The following is a 22,377-nucleotide window of genomic DNA, read 5'->3' on the forward strand; positions in this document are numbered from 1 at the left end:
TATATTTATGTGCCCCTATGTTATGTGCATAAATGTTTACAAATATTATGCCCTCTCATTGGGTGACCTCTTTATCATTATGTAATGTCTTTGTTTCTTATTACAGTCTGTGTTTTAGAATCTCTTTCTTTTTTTCTGATATAAGTATACCTACCTCTGCATTCTCTTAGTTTCCTGACATACAGCTCTTTAAGTGGTTGCCAACATTCTTTGAGTTGTTCATTTTATGAATATAATGAATCATAACAAAAAATGTGAATGCTCTGAATAGCAAAACAGAGCCAATAATCAGGGTTTGACCCTAATAACAGCTGCAAAAACTCCATATTATTGTCACCAGGGTAGAATTTATTTTAGTACTTCTTAGGGGAAAATTGCTCTGGAAATATTTTGTGAGTGGAATTTTTTCCACTGTGCTTTTCAAATACAATGATGCTTTTCTAAGTGTCTTAGCCCATTTGGGCTGCTATGATGAAATACCACAGACTGGATGGCTTAGAAACAACAGAAATTTATTTCTTTTAGTTCCAGAGGCTGAGTGTATGAAACCAGCAAGGTCGGGGGAGGGTCCTCTCCAGGTTGCAGACTTCTTATACTCTCACATGGTGGAAAAGGACCAGGATGCCCTCTGAGGCCTCTTTTATAAGGGTGTTAATCTCATCACCTAATCACCTGATTCATGTTGTTAAAGAAGAATAAGAAGTAGAGGATGAAACTCACCAGGTGTTAGAATTTCTGCCTCTTACCCTCATCTCCCCAAGATATATTTTATAAGTAGCATAACAAAAGGATATTTGCCTTTTTGAAGCAGTACATTTTTAAATCATGCCTGAAGTTGAATGTTTTCTGCATTGAAACATATGTGCCAGTCAGCTGAAGGCCCTTACCTCCTAATACCATCTTACTGGGCATTAGGATTTCCACATGTGAATTTTAAAGGGACAGAACATTCAGACCATTGCATAGGAATATTCTGATTTTACTCAAAGTCCTTTGGCTTATAAGGAAGGCACAAAAATACCTCCAGATGAGCTCAAGTCACTGGGTGAAGAGTATTAAGAATATCAACATCATAGAAATGAAAAATATTTCAATTTTAGCAATATTGCAAATTTATCAGGGACAGAGGAAACTACCTGTTCTTGGACCACGTGATCTCTAATCTCTGCATTTCTCTGTGTATGTGTTGAGTTTTCTTCTTCCCACAAATCAGGTTCTTTTGTGTACTTATAATTTTTCCACCCATTTCTTTGGCTGTATGTAGCTTTGGCTCTTATTGATGTCCACCCCATTTCACCGGCTCCCTGTAAGCTTTTAATGCAGATTGACCACAGGCACTGTGTCTTGTCTAATTGATGAGAGAGAGCACCTCATTACTCACCAGCTTGACTCAAAGACAGGGAGAAGGGCTTGTCCACATGGTAGATCCATGTTCATTTCCACCTGTTCTTTCTTCAGTGGTTGGGGAAAGTGTGTTTCCCAGAGAAGGAATTCTAAATCATGTTTTCTGTACTTTGTTCATTGAGGCCATAAACTACCTCTTAGTGGAAACATTCAAACAGTTATTGCTGCATAGAACTAAATGAAAATTTAATGTAAACAAATATTTTTAAGATTCAATGTTAATAAGTAAAATAACAAATAATCTTTATGGAAATTTCTGGGGATTAAAATAAAATGTAAAGCTTCTCAAGCTTCCAATATTTGCATTTAACTAGAAAACTTCTATATGACAGTGTATATATAGGAGCTTTTGACAGTTTTCAAGCTTAGTCCATAAGTCTTGCCCTGATGGTCATTAGTTTTGTATTCCCTATTTTTATTTCTATTTACTGAAGTTTCATAGATTTCCTTCGGGAAAAGAGAAAGGCAGAGAGAGAGAATGTGAAGGTGTAAAATGAAGAGTTATGAATGATAAAACAACCAAAATATGTTGTCTGGCATGTAAAGTGGGTCTCAGTAGTAAAGGAGCATCACATGAGATGTTTGAAATCCAAATGAGTGTCTCACTTGACCAGCATCCCCCCCGTCACTATGGAGCATGGGACAGTAATGGTCATAATGACATTGATAATTAAAACAATAATAGAAAGAAAAATATGATTCTGGCATAGTCCTATTACACTTATCAAAAAACTCTGGGCAAACTTTCTAAAGCTTTGAACAGAGAGAAATCATGTTCATGGAAATCCCAAACATCTTACCTTCTCGTCTTCCAGACCCTAAGTTAGTAGCTGCACATTGCACCTTGACTCTTGGCCCCCGGCCAGTGTCCGTGTCACCACCGAGCTGCCCACGTTCCCTTCCACGGCCTGCTGGCCTCCACGGCCAACAGCATAGCTGCACTATGCGCCTCTCCAGTCCTCGCTTGGACTTTGGGCCAATCTCCTAATAGTCCTCTCACCTTATGTCATGATTCAACCTGTTGTACATCCAGTGCCCCACACACATTTCTGATCTTGTCAGTAGATGCCTTCTCATTGTGATCAGGCCTTTCCTGGTCCTCTTTTATTATTTTTATTATTTTTTAAAGATTTATTTATTTGAGAGAGAGAGAGAGTGGGTAGAGAGGCAGAGGGAGGGAAACTCAAGCAGACTCTGTGCTGAGCGCAGAGACCGACGTGGGGCTTGATCCCACGACCCTGAGATCAGACCTGAGCTGAAACCAAGAGTGGAGGCTTCACCGTCTGCACCACCCAGGGATCCCCTCCCTGGTACCCTTTTAAATCTATCAGAAACTACCTTTACCCTCAGCCATCAGTTGAATGTCATCTACTACCAAGAAATGCCTTAAATGCCACTCTCTATGTAAAAGATTTCTTCATGTTACACTGGTATGTAGTTTCTTGCTCTAAACTCTAAAGCCTTCAAAACTTCTTGACTTGCTTTATATTTATATTCATGTCATACCAGTTTTATGGGATTTGCTTACCTCACAAGGACTACATGTTAATCCCAAACCACACTGAATTTTGAATTTAATAAATACAATTAAATAGACCAAATGTCCTTAATAGTTGCTTATGAAAAATTTCTCTAAATATTACATTATCCTAATTATGTTTTCAAACTAGTACTTTCTTCTTTAGGCAACTTATGTCAATACACCATTTATTATGAAACTTTAATTTGTGAGGGACACTCATAATTTGGCCAGCCATTTCCTTTAAGTTTGCTTCATTATTTAAAACTAATTTCTACAACATGCGGTATCTTACTTCCTTTCACTGTCTTCTGCTTGATTTGTGAAATAATGAAGATTTTTCATTTTGTAAAGGTAGTAAGTACATAGGAAGACAAATCATGACCAAATCCTTTCATTCCTGTGAGGATTGAGTAAAGTTGGCCTTTGCTTTAGGAAAAATAAAATCAAGTCTTATACGGGTTGGCTAAAAATTTGTTTTCTCTTTAAACCAGAAGGCCTCCAAACAACATGATTTCTTGAGAAAACTCAGTTCCCCTTGGATTAAAGATGAAAGCTATAATCAGCACTGTTCACATCAGTGAATTTCTTGTAAAAACCTTACTTTGCATGTTAAATCCTTTTTTTTAAGATTTTTATTTATTTATTTGACAGAGAGAGACACAGCGAGAGACAGAACACAAGCAGGGGGAGTGGGAGAGGGAGAAGCAGGCTCCCCGCGGAGCAGGGAGCCTGATGCGGGACTCGATCCCAGGACCCTGGGATCCTGACCTGAGCCGAAGGCAGATGCTTAACCGACTGAGCCACCCAGGCGCCCATGCATGTTAAATCCTAAGTGACTGTCTGAAAAACTCATAATAAAATTTTTAATTTTTGTCTTCTTTCAAATTACAAAATTCTTACATATTCGTTGGAAAATTTTCTCTCCTTACTTTCTACTTTCAGACATACTCTTCAGAGATAACGTCCATCTACTATTGGTATATATCATTTCAAAACCTTACGAAACCATATCAATACCTAAGCATATCGAGACCCATACCCACATGTAGGCTAACATACTTATATGCATTCAGATATTATGTTAAACATTCATTTTTAAAGTGGGAGAGTAGTTGACATGTCTAAGTATATATGAAAGGTAGTTGTTTTAAGTAATTAGCCCAAAACAATTTATACACAGGTTTTTTTTTTTTTCTTCTTCTTCTTTATGTATGAAGCAATGTAAGAGAATTAGGGAAGATAAAATTGACAGGACTTATTTTTGCCACCAGGTATGAAAGATAACCCAAAATTTCCCTATCAGATTCCTAAGCATTTTGTAGTCCCTAAACTCTCACTGACTTGTAGAACTGCACTTGATATATTTATGACCTTCTTATACAGCAGAATAGAATCAATTCCAAGGCAAGATTATAATGTGTGTTATATATGAGCTGCAGGGAATTCGAGCCTTCAACGAGATCCATTATGGTTGGAATTTATTGTAAGCTAAGGCCTATCCACGCTACTCACAGTTGCATAGGGAGCTAGAGCTGAGAGCGGCCAGATTTCCAAGTGACCTGGTTATGTCTAATTTATGGGCATGTCGCAGGACTATGTAGGAGCTCAGTGCCCAGTGCATCTGACTCCCTTCTTGCAAAGATTGTGACCTCTCTTTCTCAGAGCTCCCATGCTCCCACTCAGTATAGCGCTAGAAGTTGAGGGGAAATGCTTTTATAGGTGTCTTGTAATATTTAGAAGATAAATAACTTTAGAAGAACTTAATTCATCTGACTTCTAAGGGGTGTGAAGGGCTAACAGTACACGTGTTTGTTTTTTTGTTTTGTTTTGTTTTTTGTATTCGTGCTGGTTTTGGGGGGGAGTTGTGGGTTTTTTTGTTGTTTGTTTTGTTTTGTTTTTTGTATTTGTGGTGGTTTTTTGGGGGGGTTGTGTTTTTTGGTTGTTTTGTTTTGTCTTGTTTTACTTTATAATTGAAATATGCAGGACTTTCCTTAAAAATCTATTAAAGAAAACATTTTCAAACTCATAGTAAAAATAGAGAGACCTAATCTTTTTAAATGATCTTTTTGCCTCAAGGTTGCAAATTTTCAGTGATGGGCTTGCTTTATACGATAGTCCATTCTATTCTGTGCTGCTCTGGATTAATATAAACTCTCTACTTATATTGAAGAAAAAAAAAGCTTTGTGATATTTTTTATTCATTGTTGTTATTTCTGCTCTCTGCAATGAATAAGTTAATAGATCTTCTCAAAAAAACCATTCAGATGTCTGGTGCATCTTGCAGTTTTTGGCTTAAATATCCTCAGTTTTTATCACACTTACTCAAGGTGTTCAGACTTCACGTACTGTCTGCCCATAAAATGGTGCTAAATATAGTCCACCTATCATCGCATCTGATATTATTAAGGAATATAAAGTTTGTATTACGGCCCAGCAGTCCATTTACAGTGTTGGTGTGCAAACCCATCTTTTACTCATCAAAATGTCACAATTATGCTTTCACGTTAATGTTTGTAGCCATTTATTATTGTACATGGGTAATTAAGGGTTTTTTTTTTTGTCCTGATACCAATGAGGTGAATTAAATTTATTACTGTAAAAATATATCATTATATAACCTGGCATTCTGACTTATTAAAATGATTTTGAATGTTGCCTTTCATCATTAAATGTATGATATATTGTTCTGAGCTTTGTGACATTCATAGATTTTTAATGCCTTCATTTATGTCAGTAATTAAAAGGGAAATGGGGTATATATTAGAACACAGAGCTATATGACCCTTCACCAGATACCTTCCTGCATATGTTAATGATTCTTAAATTTATTCTCTCTAGGTACATTTATTCAGTCCGGTACAAATAAATTAAAGTTACCTTTTCTTTCCTGGCTGTAAAAATTACCTTGAGATTCAGCAAAGTTTGCTTCAGTTTAGATATAGTCTCTACAGCATTCTCCTCACTTAGAAATGCGGCATGTGACATTTTTAATGAGCTTATCTTAGCCTCCGGGGATCATTGCTGTGTCCTTAAATCGGTTTCAATCCAAATATTTAATAAGTTATTTCATAATCCAAGATTATCAGTTTGTATTTTATAAATTCCATGTATTTTGCTTTCTTGGGAATTTAACTTTTTATTAATTAAAAAAATCACATCTGTGGGAATTTAACTTTTTATAAATAAAAAAATCACATCTGCTAGGTGTGCCTGGCATAGGGTAACCTTGGGTGATACTTACAGTGATCCTATCATATTGGTGTTTTTATCCCTATTTGTAGAGAGGCGTAAGCTAAGCACTGAGAGATTTTGCTCCGAGTGTATGGTTAGTAGGTCACCATAACTGGCCAGAAGCCACGAAGCCACGTAGTCTGACGTGAGGAGTGCACGAGTATCTACTCAGGCACAGTATGGTTACTGGGCAGACAGCCTTTGTCATGACAACACCACACGCCAGGCTTCATGGACCTCCAAGCCAGTGAAGGGAGGTGGACTGAAATCAATATGTTAAATGAGTAATATGCCAAGAGGCAGGGGAGAAATGCAATAAAGAAAAATAAACAGTGAGGGGAGAAGTTGGAAGGAGAGAGCCGACTGGGGACCTTGTCTTTCAGACGAGTGGCCAGAAGACGTCATTCTGATAAAAGGATGTCTTTAGAGGGAAAATTTTGGAAGCTTGAAGAAGATTTAAAAACCGCAAGGGAATATTTTGTAGCATTAAACACTTTGACTCACAGGTCAGAGATGTAGTTTTGCATCCCAATTCTGAAACCTTTTGGCTGTGTGACCTGAGTTACTAAGTGCCCTTTGGAAGACACTTTTCATCTTCAGAAATTTATCATTAAAAAGGGGGCAAGTGGGCACATATTTATGTACAGATTATTTATTGAAATATGGTTTATAATGATAAAAATGGACAGCATAGAACATCTTATTATCAGTTTGTACTAAGACAAATTATGCTATAGACTCAATGGAGTAGCATTAAATCATGTGATACAGCATCATACTTCATACCAAATACTGTAATAAATCTGTATTTACAAACATGGGATGATTCACCGTGTGTATGTGTGTGTGTGTGTGTGTGTGTGTGTAATGGGTGTATATTTAGAGAAAGGAAGATTAGCAAATAAGCATTTAAATGTCTAGAACAGGTAAGTTTGGTTGGATTGTGAACAGATTCTTCTTCTGATTACATTTTAATTTTTATCGGCTATAAACCTATATTTTTGCAAAAGTGTAAATGAGCACACATATTATGCAGCCCCTCTTCCCCAAGGATTTTATCATTAACACATCGTTTTTATGGATTGCAAGTTCATATCATTGTTTTTTTTTACTTTCTGGAGTGACAGACTCCATTCTTTCCCTCCATCTCTGCACTACTTCTGTGACTGTGCTCATCACCGATCCTCTGGTGGTCCACATGCTTGCTGAGATCCTATGTTCAGAGACACAAATAAATTAAACAGTGAAATAATCACAGATGCCTTCTCTTGTCCTTAAAAGGGGGCAAATGGATCAATTTTTATAGATTATTCTTATTCTAAAATAAACAAGCATAGGATATTTTATGAAACAGGTGGGCTTTGACCGTTAAGTGAGAAGCTTCTGTTTCAGTGCTTTTCTTAACAAAAAAATGCAACTTCTGTAATTGCAGCCCCCGATGAACATACACTCCATCGTGGTGCAAGTCCAGTGCATCAACAAGAAGGTGGGCACTGTGATCTACCATGAAGTTCGAATCGTGGTGAGGGACAGGAATGACAACTCACCCACGTTCAAACACGAGAACTACTATGCCACCGTGAATGAGGTTGGTTTCCAGCCCCTCTTCCTTTGTGCCCTTCTTATTGATCTGTGTAGCTCACTGGATATTGTGCATGCCTTGAAGTGATGCTCCACAATAATAGGGTTAGCTGTTGAGAAATATAACCAAAAAATAAACAAAACATTTTAAGGACCAGTGCTTCAGAAGACATAAGATCTGGGTGACATCTGGTAAGATCTCAGGAATTCATTTTGCTATGGGCAAAATCTGACTTGCTTCTAATAATGACCAAAATATCGGTATTTGTGATCGTCTTGGACAATTTCATGCCCAAATCCACATATATGCTTACTGAGGCTAAACAGAAGCTATTTATTTTCATCGTAACTTGTTGAACTGATTGTTTTCCAGTCTCTGAGGTGGTAGCAGGAATTAAATACTGGAAGAGAATATCTGAGATTTTTTTTAATTTAAAGTTATTTCCTTTTATTTTTAGTTATTTTTTTAAAGATTTTGTTTATTTGAGAGAGAGAGAGTGTGAGAGAGCACAAGAGTGGGGGGCAGAGGGAGAGGGAGAAACAAGCTCCCCACTGAGCAGGGAGCCCAGTGCAGGACTCGATCTCAGGACCCTGAGATCATGACCTGAGCCGAAGGCAGATGCTTAACCAACTGAATCACCCAGGTGCCCCAAGTTATTTCCTTAATTTTAAAATCAAGTTCTAGTATATACAAATATTTAAATATAAGTCACAACTCAATTCTTATGCTGATTAAATAATTTTTAAAAAATTTAAGTATCACTGCTTTCATTAGAACGTGCTTTTTTATTGTTTTGCTTTCTTTTGTTTTTCCCTTTGAGCCAAAATCCATGGGCCAAGAAGGCCTTTTATGTTATTAAAACAACAATAAAAACAAAAGAAAACAAAACAAAAACCCCGTGGTCACTCTGCTAATTTTTTGTTATTCCGCTAAGAAAATATTTCTAATGTATCTCTGGTATCAAAAGCTATTATGCATACTTTAGACACATAAAAAATGAACCACATTTTTAATAGTCCATATTTTAGCAGATTATTTTTACCTCCCAGATGTTTTTTTTTTTTTTTAAACGTAAAAACTATATGCCTGCTTTATAGGAGGAATGTGTGCTTGGGGCATTATACACAGCATTGGGCCTTTAACCTTTACACACTTGCTTTTTCAAAGATTTAAAATGTATCTTATTTATTTCAACATTCTTCTATTTAAAAAATTGAAGAAATGATGTTTCTTATAACATAAGCTTTTGTAGATTGAATTACTAAAAAAAAAAAAAAAAAAGCCAAAAATTCTTCCTTTAAGGTTCATGGGACAAGCTTACCGGTCAAAGTTAACTTTTTTGAGCTGCTTTTATTTAACAGGTTTCTGCTAAAACAGATGCCAATTAATGTAATTAACCGTGTTACATGGTTATTTTAGCATCTGAAATAGACTCTTTGAACGGGATTTTGCTTTGCTGTGCGAGTGCTGACTTCGTCTGTGATTAAGGTGGTAATCCGATGCATTAGCTCCGGCAGCAGATCTCACAGTAAAACCCACTCGTGCACCTCCTTTCACAGTTCCTGGAGCCCCATCTTTAATTCCTTTTCTGTGAAGAAATTTACCATGTTCAGTTTGAGTCTCAGAGTGCCCCGTGTGATCTGACTACTTCTGCCCCCCCACCACCAACCTTCTCAGCCCCTTGCTGAAAAATAACCTTTTCAAGTACTGTTTTAAACTGATCACTCCCCTATTCAGAAATTGGGTAAAATTTCTCATTATTTTCTGGAAGAAGGTCATCTGTCTCCACTGGCTGACTTTCAAGGCCTTCCATAGTCTGACCTTTCCTCCGTGTGTTTTTAGTGTGAGGTTCTCTCTGTTACTGCCTAACTGTCCAGCTTAATTTCCGCACGTCTCCCAAACATTTCCATTTCTAGGGCTACGCTCACACCACGCATTGTACTTATAACCAGACCCTCTCTGCCTTTCCAGTCTCCCATTTTTATTCATCTTTTCAAGCTTCACTCAAGACCGATTTCCATGTCCTATTTCCAAAGTCATCCCTGACTGCTCACGGTCACTGATGGTCGGTCCATCCAGACTCTTAACTTCCACAGCCTCTGCATAAACGTCAATTGGAGTGATACAAATTTACAGAAAAGTTAAACCTTTTATCTTAAACGTTATTTGTTGAAGCCCAGGTCTCTTTGCAAAGCTACCCATATAGGGTTCTCTCTCACACATTTCCCTAAAGTCCACAGAGGCGATCCTTCCGTGGTTTGATCTGAGAACATGTGTAGTCGACGGTCACACCCCCCCATTTGGTGTTGCTCAGACTCTTTTATATGTAATTGCTTGGAAAGAACCAAAAGTTTCTTTAAACCATGATATAATCACAAGAAAAAACATGAGATTTAGCTATTTTTCTCATCCTTCAGTTATTTGAGTAGATCATCCATAGGTCTTAGTGTAATTGGCTTGTATGTGTGTGTCTCTACACACACACACACACACACACACACACACACACACACTACAATTATGTGCACATATATGTACATGTGTATACTTTCACTCATATATATCATATAATCCTGCACATATATAAATATAAATATATGTGATTTTATATACACACACATATGCTGCAATTATGCGCACATATATGTACGTGTGTGTATATTTTCACTCATATATATATAAATCCTGCATAAATACAAATATAAATATATATGATTTTATATATACACACATGCTGCAATTATGTGCACGTATATACATATGTGTATGTATGTATTTAGGCGTGTGTATGTTCACTCATATATATCATATGAATCCTGCACATATATACATCTAAATATAATAAATATAAATATATATATGTATTCCTGTCTCCTACAACTACAATTCTGCCTGGCTGTCTATAAAACTAAATTAAATTACATTAAATAGATTTTACCACATGCAAGATTGCAAGATATTTTCCAAGAAATTTCTCCTTTCAGTACAAGACATACAGTTAATGCACCTAAGATGAGAAGGATCTAAATGTCTCTCAAAAAATTTTAAAAATCGCTCCCTGTTTAATAGATCGTTGATGTCAAAATATTTTACACTTCATTAAAATCCAAAAGACAGGTATAAAGTCATTACCACAGATACATGAAAGAAGTTTCCAAAACTAAAGTCCTGATGCCTCACTGTCCTTATTCACCCCGAGAAAACAGACACCAGGAGGAAGAGTAAGCATTGGCTGGTTTACGTGGTGAACTGGTCACAAAGTTTGGAATAAAATCCAAGCCCTTGGTTCAGTCGTTTCTGCACTACTTACTGATAGAAGTCCATATGCTGAATTATCACCACTTTCATGTAACTGATTTTAGAAATAAATGTTAGGGATTATGCTTATGGTATTATATCATAATATTATAATCGCAATCAGTACTTTATTTTATTTTCTACATGCAATCCTTTACTTACTCTAAGCATCATGTCAATTTTTAAAATTGGATATATTTTATATGTTGTATATCCCATGGTTGAGATATATATATATAAATATGCATTTCATGCAGCTGAAATTTTAAGAAATAGTTAACCTGTGAAAAGGATGAATAGCCTGACCATCACAATTTTGCACTAGCAGCAAATACATCCCTGGAATTATGTATGTGTTCTAGATGAAAGGTTAGCACATTTTCCTTGAAGGAACAGATGGTAAATATTTTAGCCCCATGAGCTCTCCTATTCCTGTTCCAGCTACTCAACTCTGCCATTACAGTGTGGAAGGCTAGCCAAAGTCCTGGATTAAGAATTCTGTGGTTAAGAAAATGTCCCACATCTTAGCTATGTGTAGGTTAGATTAGTGTTTTGAAGTACATCTTCCTATGCCTCGGTTTTCATGCTCAGCAAGCAGGTTCCTGCACTTGATGGACAACATTCATGGAAGGAAAATCCCCTATGTCCAGAGTTACAGGTCTGTTCTTCCATATTCCCCACTTCCTTTTGGCTTGGATCCCATGTTAGAGCGTTGTTGTTGTTTTTTTTAACATTGAGTTATTTTATTTGTTACAGTCTTATGCCTTTAAAATATTTTATAATCAATTTAAGAAAAACAGAGTGAGCAAAATATCTGCAAATGGAAGAATTAGTGAAAACATGAAATGTTTTTCAAATATGTTGCATTACTATCAAAATGAGGACTGTTAAATTTATATTTTATGAGCCTATTTTAAGTCATGTAACGATGCATTAAATGTCAGTCTTTTTTACTCTTTGTAAATATGTTCCTCTATTTGTGTTTCAAGAATTTACCAAGATATTAATGCCTGTATCTAAGTACCAAGCAAGAATTACAGCAAGTTTATAATTCCTTGTTTGTGATCAGGACATCAAACATTGCAAGTATTTTTTTTTTCTTTCCAAGTAATTGGAGACTCTCAATTAATTTTGGACAATTGTATCATTAAGTAATTAGTTTAGTTGGTTTGAAGAATAGATTGCACAGTCTAATTGTAGCTGATCAATCTTAAGAAATTTTTTGAAGATAAACATTTTTCTGGCTGTGATGTTTCTCATAACACATGCATCTCATCCCCCAAAATTACTTTTGACATAAAAAGCAAACAAGGGCAAGTCAAGGCAGACATTTAAGCCTGCAAAGAAATAATCTCGAAATTATATAGAGGTTATGTTTGTCCTGGTCTTTAATGATCTCTTCACAGTTGGTGTACTTTTTTTAGTCAATACTCATTTGTTCTTTTTATCGCCTTAAATATCATCTTAAATGTACTTAGCTGCTGTCACATGATGTGTTTTATTAGAGATAATTTGTTGGCAGTTTCTGGAAGAATATTCTCTTGCAATCTCTCAATAGGTGGATAGTTTATGGTCTCTTGGAAGGAAGGAAGGAAAGAAAGGAGGGGAAAGAATTTAAATTTTGAGTTATTTTAAGCCTGTAATTTTCAATTTAGATGGCTTTTCAGCTTTTCAGTTACATAGCTTAGATTTTCTTTTACTTTGCTTTGAAAATGTGCTGACTGCAAAATGTTTTGTAATTCATAATAGATTAAAAGGAGTGCATGAGTTCTTTGTATTAGGTATGGTGCTTGTTTTTATTGCAGTGACATTTTCTATCCTTTTACTCAAATTGAGACTAATTGTAATCTTACAGCTTCAGAAGGGGAAGCACTTAGTTCAAAATGCAGCTTTCTACAAAATGTGCCTTTCTTCAGATTTCACTAGTCTCTGTGTTGTTTAGGTCAATTATGCTTTACCACTTTATAGTTTTATTTCATTGATTTGGTTAGATTATTTACTTAGGTTCAAATAACAGTACAGATATATATACAGTTTCTAAAAATTATAATAAACAAAATGCATTCTCTTACTTTGTTCTTTTCTTCCTATATTTATTGTAATGATTTAATCCTGTATTCATTCCTTAAAACATTTTTTTTTTGTTATTCAGTCCTTTGTGGTTTCTTAAATAATTTGCTTAAACAAATACAATAAATATTTGTGTTACTGTTTCTCTATTCCACTAAATACTTTAGGCGTAAGGATCTCACTTCTAATAAATTTTAAACCACCATCTTTGCTTTGGATATTACTTTTAAAATATAAAAGTTGTATGTGTGATAAAATTACCTTATGTGAGGACAACAGTGGTTGAGTTAGAGCTCTAGAACTATGGGTCATTTTTAAAACATTTGTGATTTCTGAAATGTTCATCATGAAGTAATGTTTTGCCTATGGTATGTACAAATTCCTAAGAGTAATGTCTTAATATAAAATAATTTGTTAAAGTGGAGACTTCACATTAAGTTCAAAGATCTGCTTTTTTGTTTCTAATCAGTGTTAAGTGATAGCAGGACAACATTTGAGAGTCCTATTTTTAGGTAAACTGTAGTCCAACAGGTAAAATATGGCCAACCACCTACCTGCTTCTGTATGGCCTCTGCAAGTTCAGTGTCCGTGAGTACAATTTTATTACAACACCACCATGCCCATTCTTTGTGTATTGTTGATGTGCCACTAGCAGAGCTGAGTAGTTGTGTGACCAAACCAATGAGTGTCGGCTCCTTGGTGAGTCAGACACAGCACCAGGTGCGTGGAGCAGTCGCACAAAGTCAACTTCATTTGCAGTAAATAAGGAGATTATGAGGAATAGCTTCCAAAGATGGGACTCCTCAAATTCCTTTAATTTAGGGTTAGGATGAATATTTAGATAGGGAAGCCTCCTCATCATATGTACAGGTGGGCATGGCTCATGCATCTTAAGGAAACCTGCCTATACACACATTGCCTATTGTGTAACTGAAGCTTGTGTTCCTCCTTGGGTGGAGATTTTTTAGTATTGTGATGAGGTAAACATAGTTGTCGGTCATTCTAGAGGTCACTCCATCATCCCTTTGTGCAGGCGTGAGTCAGGTGTTAAGCTCAAACTGGTCCAGGTGGTCTGGAGCAGCTAGATTTAAGATTTTTTTTTTAAGATTATTTATTTATTTATTTGACATAGAGAGACACAGCGAGAGAGGGAACACAAGTGGGGGGGGGAATGGGGGAGGGAGAAGCAGGCTTCCCGCTGAGCAGGGAGCCCAACATGGGGCTCGATCTCAGGACCCTGGGATCATGACCTGAGCCACCCAGGAGCCCCTGGAGCAGCTAGATTTGAGAAGAAACTCATTCATGGTAAAGTTTTTAAAGAAACAAAAAAGAGCTTCCCAGATTATTGTGAAAAATTACTTAAATTACACAACAGTGATGACAAGAAAAGAAATCCACTTTTTTTTTCTTTTTGACTTGGTAAATATGAGCTGTGAGAATTATAGTTCTTTTTACATAGCTCTTGGGGGAAAACACATATTTATGTGAATTATTGCTCTTTTTACATAACTATAGGGGGAAATTACGTATTTATTCAGGTATGACTATTCCACTTGAGAATCTTTACCCTACTTTTCATGTCCCAGAAAAACTAATGTCATATTGATTAACTAATATTAATTATTCCCCTTTGACCAAATGTCCTTTTTTTTTATTTCCTCTACAAGATTTTCCTGCATGCAAAGCTTTGTGGGGCTCAATGTCAAGGGTCCCAAGAACATCACGTCAATTTAATAAATCTGTGTTTGATCAAGTTCTTTAGGTAATTAATAATAAGAAACTTTAAAGGATGTTTCATAAATCTAAATTTAAAATGTCATTTATAATTTAGGAAGGTGAAGGTTTGCACTTGAAATTACCTTGGGTTTAAGGAACAATCAAAATTTTTCATAATTATTGACATTAATAATACATCATAAATCGTGTCCTGGTTAGAAGCTTAAATGTCTATAAAGTTTAGATTTATAATAATTCTAGTATTTCTTTTTACTTTTGTATTATTAGGCATACTCATTAAGAAGTAACTTAACACCAGATTGATTTTAAATTTATTCATATCCAAAATTTGTTTGTAGTAAGATTTCTACACAGATCTCCTTGCCAACTGAGCGGCATCATTTCTCCTGACACTGAATGGAATAAGGCTGGATTACAAGGACAATGGTAGATTCATTCTACCATTCTACCAGATAATTCATGACAACTGTCATTTATTAAGTACATTTGTTAATGCTAAATGTTTTCCATGAAGCATCTCAAATGAGGCTTCTCTGCGCCTACACATGGACTCACATCATGTGTGTGTGCTAAAGAAAATACAGAACCAGAAGACCATGTATTAGCTTGTCTAAGACCTCACTGCTAGTGAGTGGCAGCTCTAAGCCAAAAACCGAGGCAGCCTGACTCCACAACTGAGTGCTTTATCACTGCACTGTACAGACACATCAGGCAAGAACAGTGGTAAAGCTCAGATATGTCAAGAAAACAACATGCAATTTTGAAAATTTGTATTCCTTCCCCATGTCTTAAAATAAGGTTTTCAGAAAGAGTAAGGTGTATGTAAGACCAATAATATGAATAGTACTAATACTAATTGGAAAAATGTTACGCTTGCTTGCTGGGTCTGAAGTATCAAGTTGGTTCACAGTTCAGTAAAATAATGGTGTGTAGTAGAATTATTTTTTTAGGATTTTATTTATTTATATGAGAGAGAGAGAGAGCAGGGACTGGGGGGGGTGGAGGCAGAGGGAGAGGGAGAAGCAGACTCCCCACTGGGCAGGGAGCCCAATATGGGACTCGATCCCTGGACCCTGGGATCATGACCTGAGCCGAAGGCAGAAGCTTAAGCGACTGAGCCACCCAGGTGCCCCTGTTAGTAGAATGTTAAGGAGAACTGAACATGGCCTTTTGAGTCACCACAACCTAGGTGGTGATTCAGGATGACTGCTTCCTATCTGCCTAATCACAGAAAGCTGAGTAATTTCTAATAGGTTTGGTTTCCTCCATGGAAGAAATAATAGCGTATTTGGGATAGTTCTTGAAGATTAAAGAATACGGAGAAGATAAAGTGAAGCCTACAGTTCTGGGGACATGCCGTGTGCACGTGGAGTGGTAAGAATGGTGGTCATGGAAAAAAAAAAAAAAAGAATGGCGGTCATGGCCAAACTGCTCATTATGTCAAGCACTCCCATGTGCATGTGGTCACGCTTCCCCATATTTAATTCTCAGAGAAAAGTACACCTGAGTATTTTCACTATGAAACATTTCTTTTGGCTGAAATGTTTTATTAGATTGTATTTTTATTTTTACCACCTTTTTTAGGTTAATAATTATATACCTTATACCCATTCTAATTATGTTGTTAGCACTCATATTTCTTAAACTTTGGGGAAAATAATAGAATAATTTTAAAAAGTGAAAAAGACTAAATCCCATGTAAGACTGAGACTAATAAATATAGTTTTAAACTTCATTTTATTCATAGACGAGCACTTTCCTTATGAGATATTTTTCAACTTCAAATCAACAAAAATTCTTTTTCATTCTATTTGAACTTTGTGAGATTAATAACCTTGATAACTCCCTTTAATGTATCATCAGAGGACCCTTAAAATATGTTATTTATTTTTTTTAAAGATTTTATATATTCACTTTAGAGAGAGAAAGCACAAGCAAGGGAGGAGCAGAGGGAGAGGGAGAAGCAGACTCTTTGCTGAGCATGGAGCCCAACTTGGCGCTCCATCACAAGGCCTGACCTGATCATGACCTGAGCTGAAATCAAGAGTCAAACACTTAAACAACTGAGCCACCCAGGTGCCCTGTAAAATATCTTATTTATGACTAATAACTGCAAAATATAGATTGTAGGATGGTGATGATATAACATCAGATTTGGACTGTAAATAAATGATATATATATATATATATATATATATAATACTTTTTCTATAGAATGCTATGAGTTCATGAAGAATTATAAAAGGTAACATGATGAGAAGCATATCAAGATGACCATTTTGCCCAACTACATGTATAAAAGTTGATATACTATAGAAAGTATTTCATATAAGCTGGTGTCATACCCTGGTTTAATTAGGATTTTATTTTATTAAAATAATGTTTACTGATATCATAATATTAATAATTAAGAAAATATTATTTATTTTACATTAAATGCCATTATACTTATTTCTCCTGACATTTCAACAATGTTAGGTTAATGTGCTCATTAATTTTTTTAATTGGGTTCTAAAATGTTTTAGTTAAGATTTAAGTTAATGATTAAAAACATTTTAATGATCATACCAATCAGCAGGAACTAGAAGGTGAAGTCAGCCAAATTAAACCATAGAAAAGTATGAGAATCTCTCTGTCTCTTATTTCTTGTTTCCTCTCAAGTCTATCTTAATATTTTGGCTAAGAGTTGGTTCACATGTATACTACATGTTTGTAAAAACTAAATGTAATTGGGGCACCTGGGTGGCTCAGCTGGTTAAGCATCTGACTCTTGATTTCCCCTCACGTCATGAACTCAGGGTTGTAAGACTGAGCCCCACACGGGGCTCGCTCTGGGAGTGGAGCCTGCTCTGGATTCTCTCTCTCTCTCCTTCTGCCCCTCCCCTCCATGTGCTCTCTCTCTCTCTCTCAAATAAATAAATACATTTTTAAAAAATTAAATGTAATACAAATGAGCCAAGCTTTATTATTTTAAAAATATTTCTTGAATGATATGCTCAGGTCTTGGATTTTGTTATAATGAACATGGTTATAGAAATGGGCTGTTTTATCATCACATTTTCTATTATTTATTTAAACAATATCAGAACTCTTTAGACCTAAATAACATTTTAGTAGAAGTCATGGAACACCATATAACTCACATCCAGTTTCCCCTCATGCTAACAAATTTTGTTAGTACGGTATATTTTTAAACAACTAATGAATCAACAGTGAAATATTATTATTAACTCAAATCCATATTTTATTTGGATTTGCTTACTTTTTGCCTAATGTCCTTATTCTTGTTCCAAGACCCAATCTAGGATACCATATTACTTGTAGGTATTATATCTCTTTAGTCTTCTCTAGACTGTGGCAATTTTTTACTTTTATTGTTTTTGATCACCTTGACAGTTGTGAGTACTGATCAGATAATCTTCCTTTCAAGTAGATAGATAGATAGATGTGTGTATATAAATTGCTTATGTGTATAATGCCATATAATCATATGCATAATATATACTGTATATCATATATAGATCTATAGACCCCATTTAATTTTTGCTGATTTTCACAATAAAGTCCTTTATAGATCAAAAGCTCTATCTAGGATCAAACATTGCCTTTAGTTGCCATGTCTTTGTAATCTCAAACTTAGGTCCTTAGTACTCCCTTGCCTTTAATGACCATAATAATTTTCAGGAGTGGGGCAGTTTATAGAATATTTCTCAATTTGATGTACCTGATATTTCTTCATGATTATAATTTTTGTTCAGGAATACCACAAAGGTAATATGTGTTTTTCATAGCACGTAATAAGAAAGACACAAAATAACATTGTGTCCGATTACTCGTAATGGTAGCCACTTCAAACCTTTACCCAACATTTTTTTAAATAATTTTTTATTGTTATGTTAATCACCATATATTACATCATTAGTTTTTGATGTAGTGTTCCATGATTCATTGTTTGTGCGTAACACCCAGTGCTCCACGCAGAACGTGCCCTCCTTAATACCCATCACCAGGCTAACCCATCCCCCCACCCGCCTCCCCTCTAGAACCCTCAGTTTGTTTTTCAGAGTCCATCTCTCTATTGGTTCATCTCCCCCTCCGACTTACTCCCCTTCATTCTTGCCCTCCTGCTATTTTCTTCTTCTACTTTTTTTTCTTAACATATATTACATTATTTGTTTCAGAAGTACAGATCCGTGATTCATCAGTCTTGTACAATTCACAGCGCTCACCATAGCACATACCCTCCCCAATGTCTATCACCCAGCCACCCCATCCCTCCCAACCCCCACCACTCCAGCAACACTCAGTTTGTTTCCTGAGATTAAGAATTCCTCATATCAGTGAGGTCATAGGATACATGTCTTTCTCTGATTGACTTATTTCACTCAGCATAACACCCTCCAGTTCCATCCACGTCGTTGCAAATGGCAAGATCTCATTCCTTTTGATGGCTGCATAATATTCCATTGTGTACATATACCACCTCTTCTTTATCCATTCATCTGTCAATGGACATCTTGGCTCTTTCCACAGTTTGGCTATTGTGGACATTGCTGCTATAAACATTGGGGTGCACGTAACCCTTCTGGTCCCTACATTTGTATCTTTGTGGTAAATACCCAGTAGTGCAATTGCTGGATCGTATGGTAGCTCTAATTTCAACTGTTTGAGGAACCTCCATACTGTTTTCCAGAGTGGTTACACCAGCTGGCATTCCCACCAACAGTATAGGAGGGTTCCCTTTTTCCACATCCCCGCCAACATCTGTCGTTTCCTGACTTAGTAATTTTAGCCATTCTGACTGGTGTGAGGTGGTATCTCATGGAGGTTTTGATTTGGATTTCCCTGATGCCGAGCAATGCTGAGCACTTTTTCATGTGCCTGTTGGCCATTTGGATGTCTTCTTTGGAAAAATGTCTGTTCATGTCTTCTGCCCATTTCTTGATTGGATTATTTGTTCTTTGGGTGTTGAGTTAGATAAGTTCTTTATAGATTTTGGATACTAACCCTTTATCTGATAGGTCATTTGCAAATATTTTCTCCCATTCTGTCGGTTGTCTTTTGGTTTTGTGGACTGTTTCTTTTGCTGTGCAAAAGCTTTTTATCTTGATGAAATCCCAATAGTTCATTTTTGCCCTCGCTTCCCTTGCCTTTGGCAGTGTTTCTAGGAAGAAGTTGCTGTGGCTGAGGTCGAAGAGGTTGCTGCCTGTGTTCTCCTTTAGGATTTTGATGGACTCCTGTCTCACGTTTAGGTCTTTCAACCATTTGGAGTCTATTTTTGTGTGTGGTATAAGGAAATGGTCCAGTTTCATTCTTCTGCATGTGGCTGTCCAATTTTCCCAATACAATTTGTTGAAGAGACTGTCTTTTTTCCATTGGACATTCTTCGCTGCTTTGTCAAAGATGAGTTGACCATAGAGTTGAGGGTCCATTTCTGGGCTCTCTATTCCATTCCATTGATCTATGTTTCTATTTTTGTGCCAGTACCAAACTGTCTTGATGATGACAGCTTTGTAATAGAGCTGGAAGTCCGGAATTGTGATGCCGCCAGCTTTGCTATTCTTTCTCAATATTCCTCTGGCTATTCGGGGTCTGTTCTGGTTCCATATAAATTTTAGGATTATTTGTTCCATTTCTTTGAAAAAAGTGGACGGTATTTTGATGGGGATTGCATTGAATGTGTAGATTGCTCTAGGTAGCATTGATATCTTCACAATGTTTGTTCTTCCAATCCATGAGCATGGAACGTTTTTCCATTTCTTTGTGTCTTCTTCAATTTCTTTCATCAGTATTTTATAGTTTTCTGAGTACAGATCCTTTGCCTCTTTGGTTAAACTTATTCCTAGGTATCTTATGGTTTTGGGTGCAATTGTAAATGGGATCGACTCCTTCATTTCTCTCTCTTCTGTCTTGTTGTTGGTGTATAGGAATGCCACTGATTTCTGTGCATTGATTTTATATCCTGCTACTTTACTGAATTCCTGTATGAGTTCTAGCAGTTTTGGGGTGGAGTCTTTTGGGTTTTCCACATAAACTATCATATCATCTGCAAAGAGTGAGAGTTTGACTTCCTCTTTACTGATTTGGATGCCTTTGATTTCTTTTTGTTGTCTGATTGCTGTGGCTAGGACTTCTAATACTATGTGAATAGCAGTGGTGAGATTGGACATCCCTGCCACGTTCCTGAACTTAGGGGAAAAGCTCTCAGCTTCTCCCCATTGAGAATGGTATTCGCTGTAGGTTTTTCATAGATGGCTTTATGATATTGAGGTATGTACACTTTATCCCTATACTCTGAAGAGTTTTTTTCAAGAAAGGATGCTTACTTTGTCAAATAATTTTTCTGCATCTATTGAGAGGATCCTATGATTCTTGTTCTTTCTTTTGTTAATGTATTGTGTCACGTTGACTGATTTGCGGATGTTGAACCAGCCTTGCAGCCCAGGGAGAAATCCCACTCGGTTGTGGTGAATAATCCTTTTAATGTACTGTTGGATCCTATTGGCTAGTATTTTGGTGAGAATTTTTGCATCCATGTTCATCAAGGATATTGGTCTGTAATTCTCCTTTTTGATGGGGTCTTTGTCTGGTTTTGGGATCAAGGTAATGCTGGCCTCATAAAATGAGTTCGGAAGTTTTCCTTCCATTTCTATTTTTTGGAACAGTTTCAGGAGAATAGGTATTAATTCTTCTTTAAATGTCCGATAGAATTCCCCTGGAAGCCATCTGGCCTTGGGCTTTTGTTTCTTGGGAAATTTTTGATGACTGCGTCAATTTCCTTAGTGGCTATTGGTCTGTTCAGTTTTTCTATTTCTTCCTGGTTCAATTTCAGAGTTGATATATCTCTAGGAATGCACCCATTTCTTCCAGGTTATGTAAATTGCTGGCATAGAGTTGCTCATAATATGTTCTTATAATTGTTTGTACTTCTTTGGTGTTGGTTGTGATCTCTCCTCTTTCATTCATGATTTTGTTGATTTGGGTCATTTCTCTTTTCTTTTTGATCAGTCTGGCCAGGGGTTTATCAGTCTTTTTAATTCTTTCAAAGAACCAGCTCCTAGTTTCGTGGATCTGTACTACTGTTCTTTTGGTTCCTAGTTCATTGATTTCTCCTCTGATCTTTATTATTTCTCTTCTCCTGCTAGTTTTCGGCTTTATTTGCTGTTCTTTCTCCAGCTCCTTTGGGTGTAGGGTTAGGTTGTGTATTTGAGACCTTTCTTGTTTCTTGAGAAAGGCTTGTATTGCTATATACTTTCCTCTCAGGGTGGCCTTAGCTGTATCCCAAAGATTTTTAAGAGTTGTGTTCTCATTTTCATTGGTTTCCATGAATTTTTTTAATTCTTCTTTAATTTCCTGTTGACCCATTCATTCTTTAGGAGGATGCTCTTTAGCCTCCATGTATTTGAGTTCTTTCCGACTTTCCTCTTGTGGTTGATTTCTGGTTTCAAAGCATTTTGGTCTGAAAATATGCAGGGAATGATCCCAATCTTTTGGTACCGGTTGAGACCTGATTTATGACCTAGGATGTGATCAA

At 36.3% G+C, this 22,377-nt stretch overlaps 1 protein-coding gene across 1 annotated transcript in view; it reads left to right on the forward strand.

The window, feature by feature from the left end:
- PCDH15 (protocadherin related 15) overlaps window positions 1–22,377 on the forward strand; it is a 1,343,394-nt gene that overhangs the window by 804,758 nt on the left and 516,259 nt on the right. Inside the window, exon 7 of the mRNA XM_035724230.1 lies at window positions 7,590–7,745. Coding sequence (XP_035580123.1) covers window positions 7,590–7,745 — 156 coding nt within the window. The remainder of the gene's footprint in view (window positions 1–7,589; window positions 7,746–22,377) is intronic.

The sequence above is a fragment of the Zalophus californianus genome, chromosome 15 (genome assembly GCF_009762305.2).
Source record: "Zalophus californianus isolate mZalCal1 chromosome 15, mZalCal1.pri.v2, whole genome shotgun sequence".
Lineage (NCBI taxonomy): Eukaryota > Metazoa > Chordata > Mammalia > Carnivora > Otariidae > Zalophus > Zalophus californianus.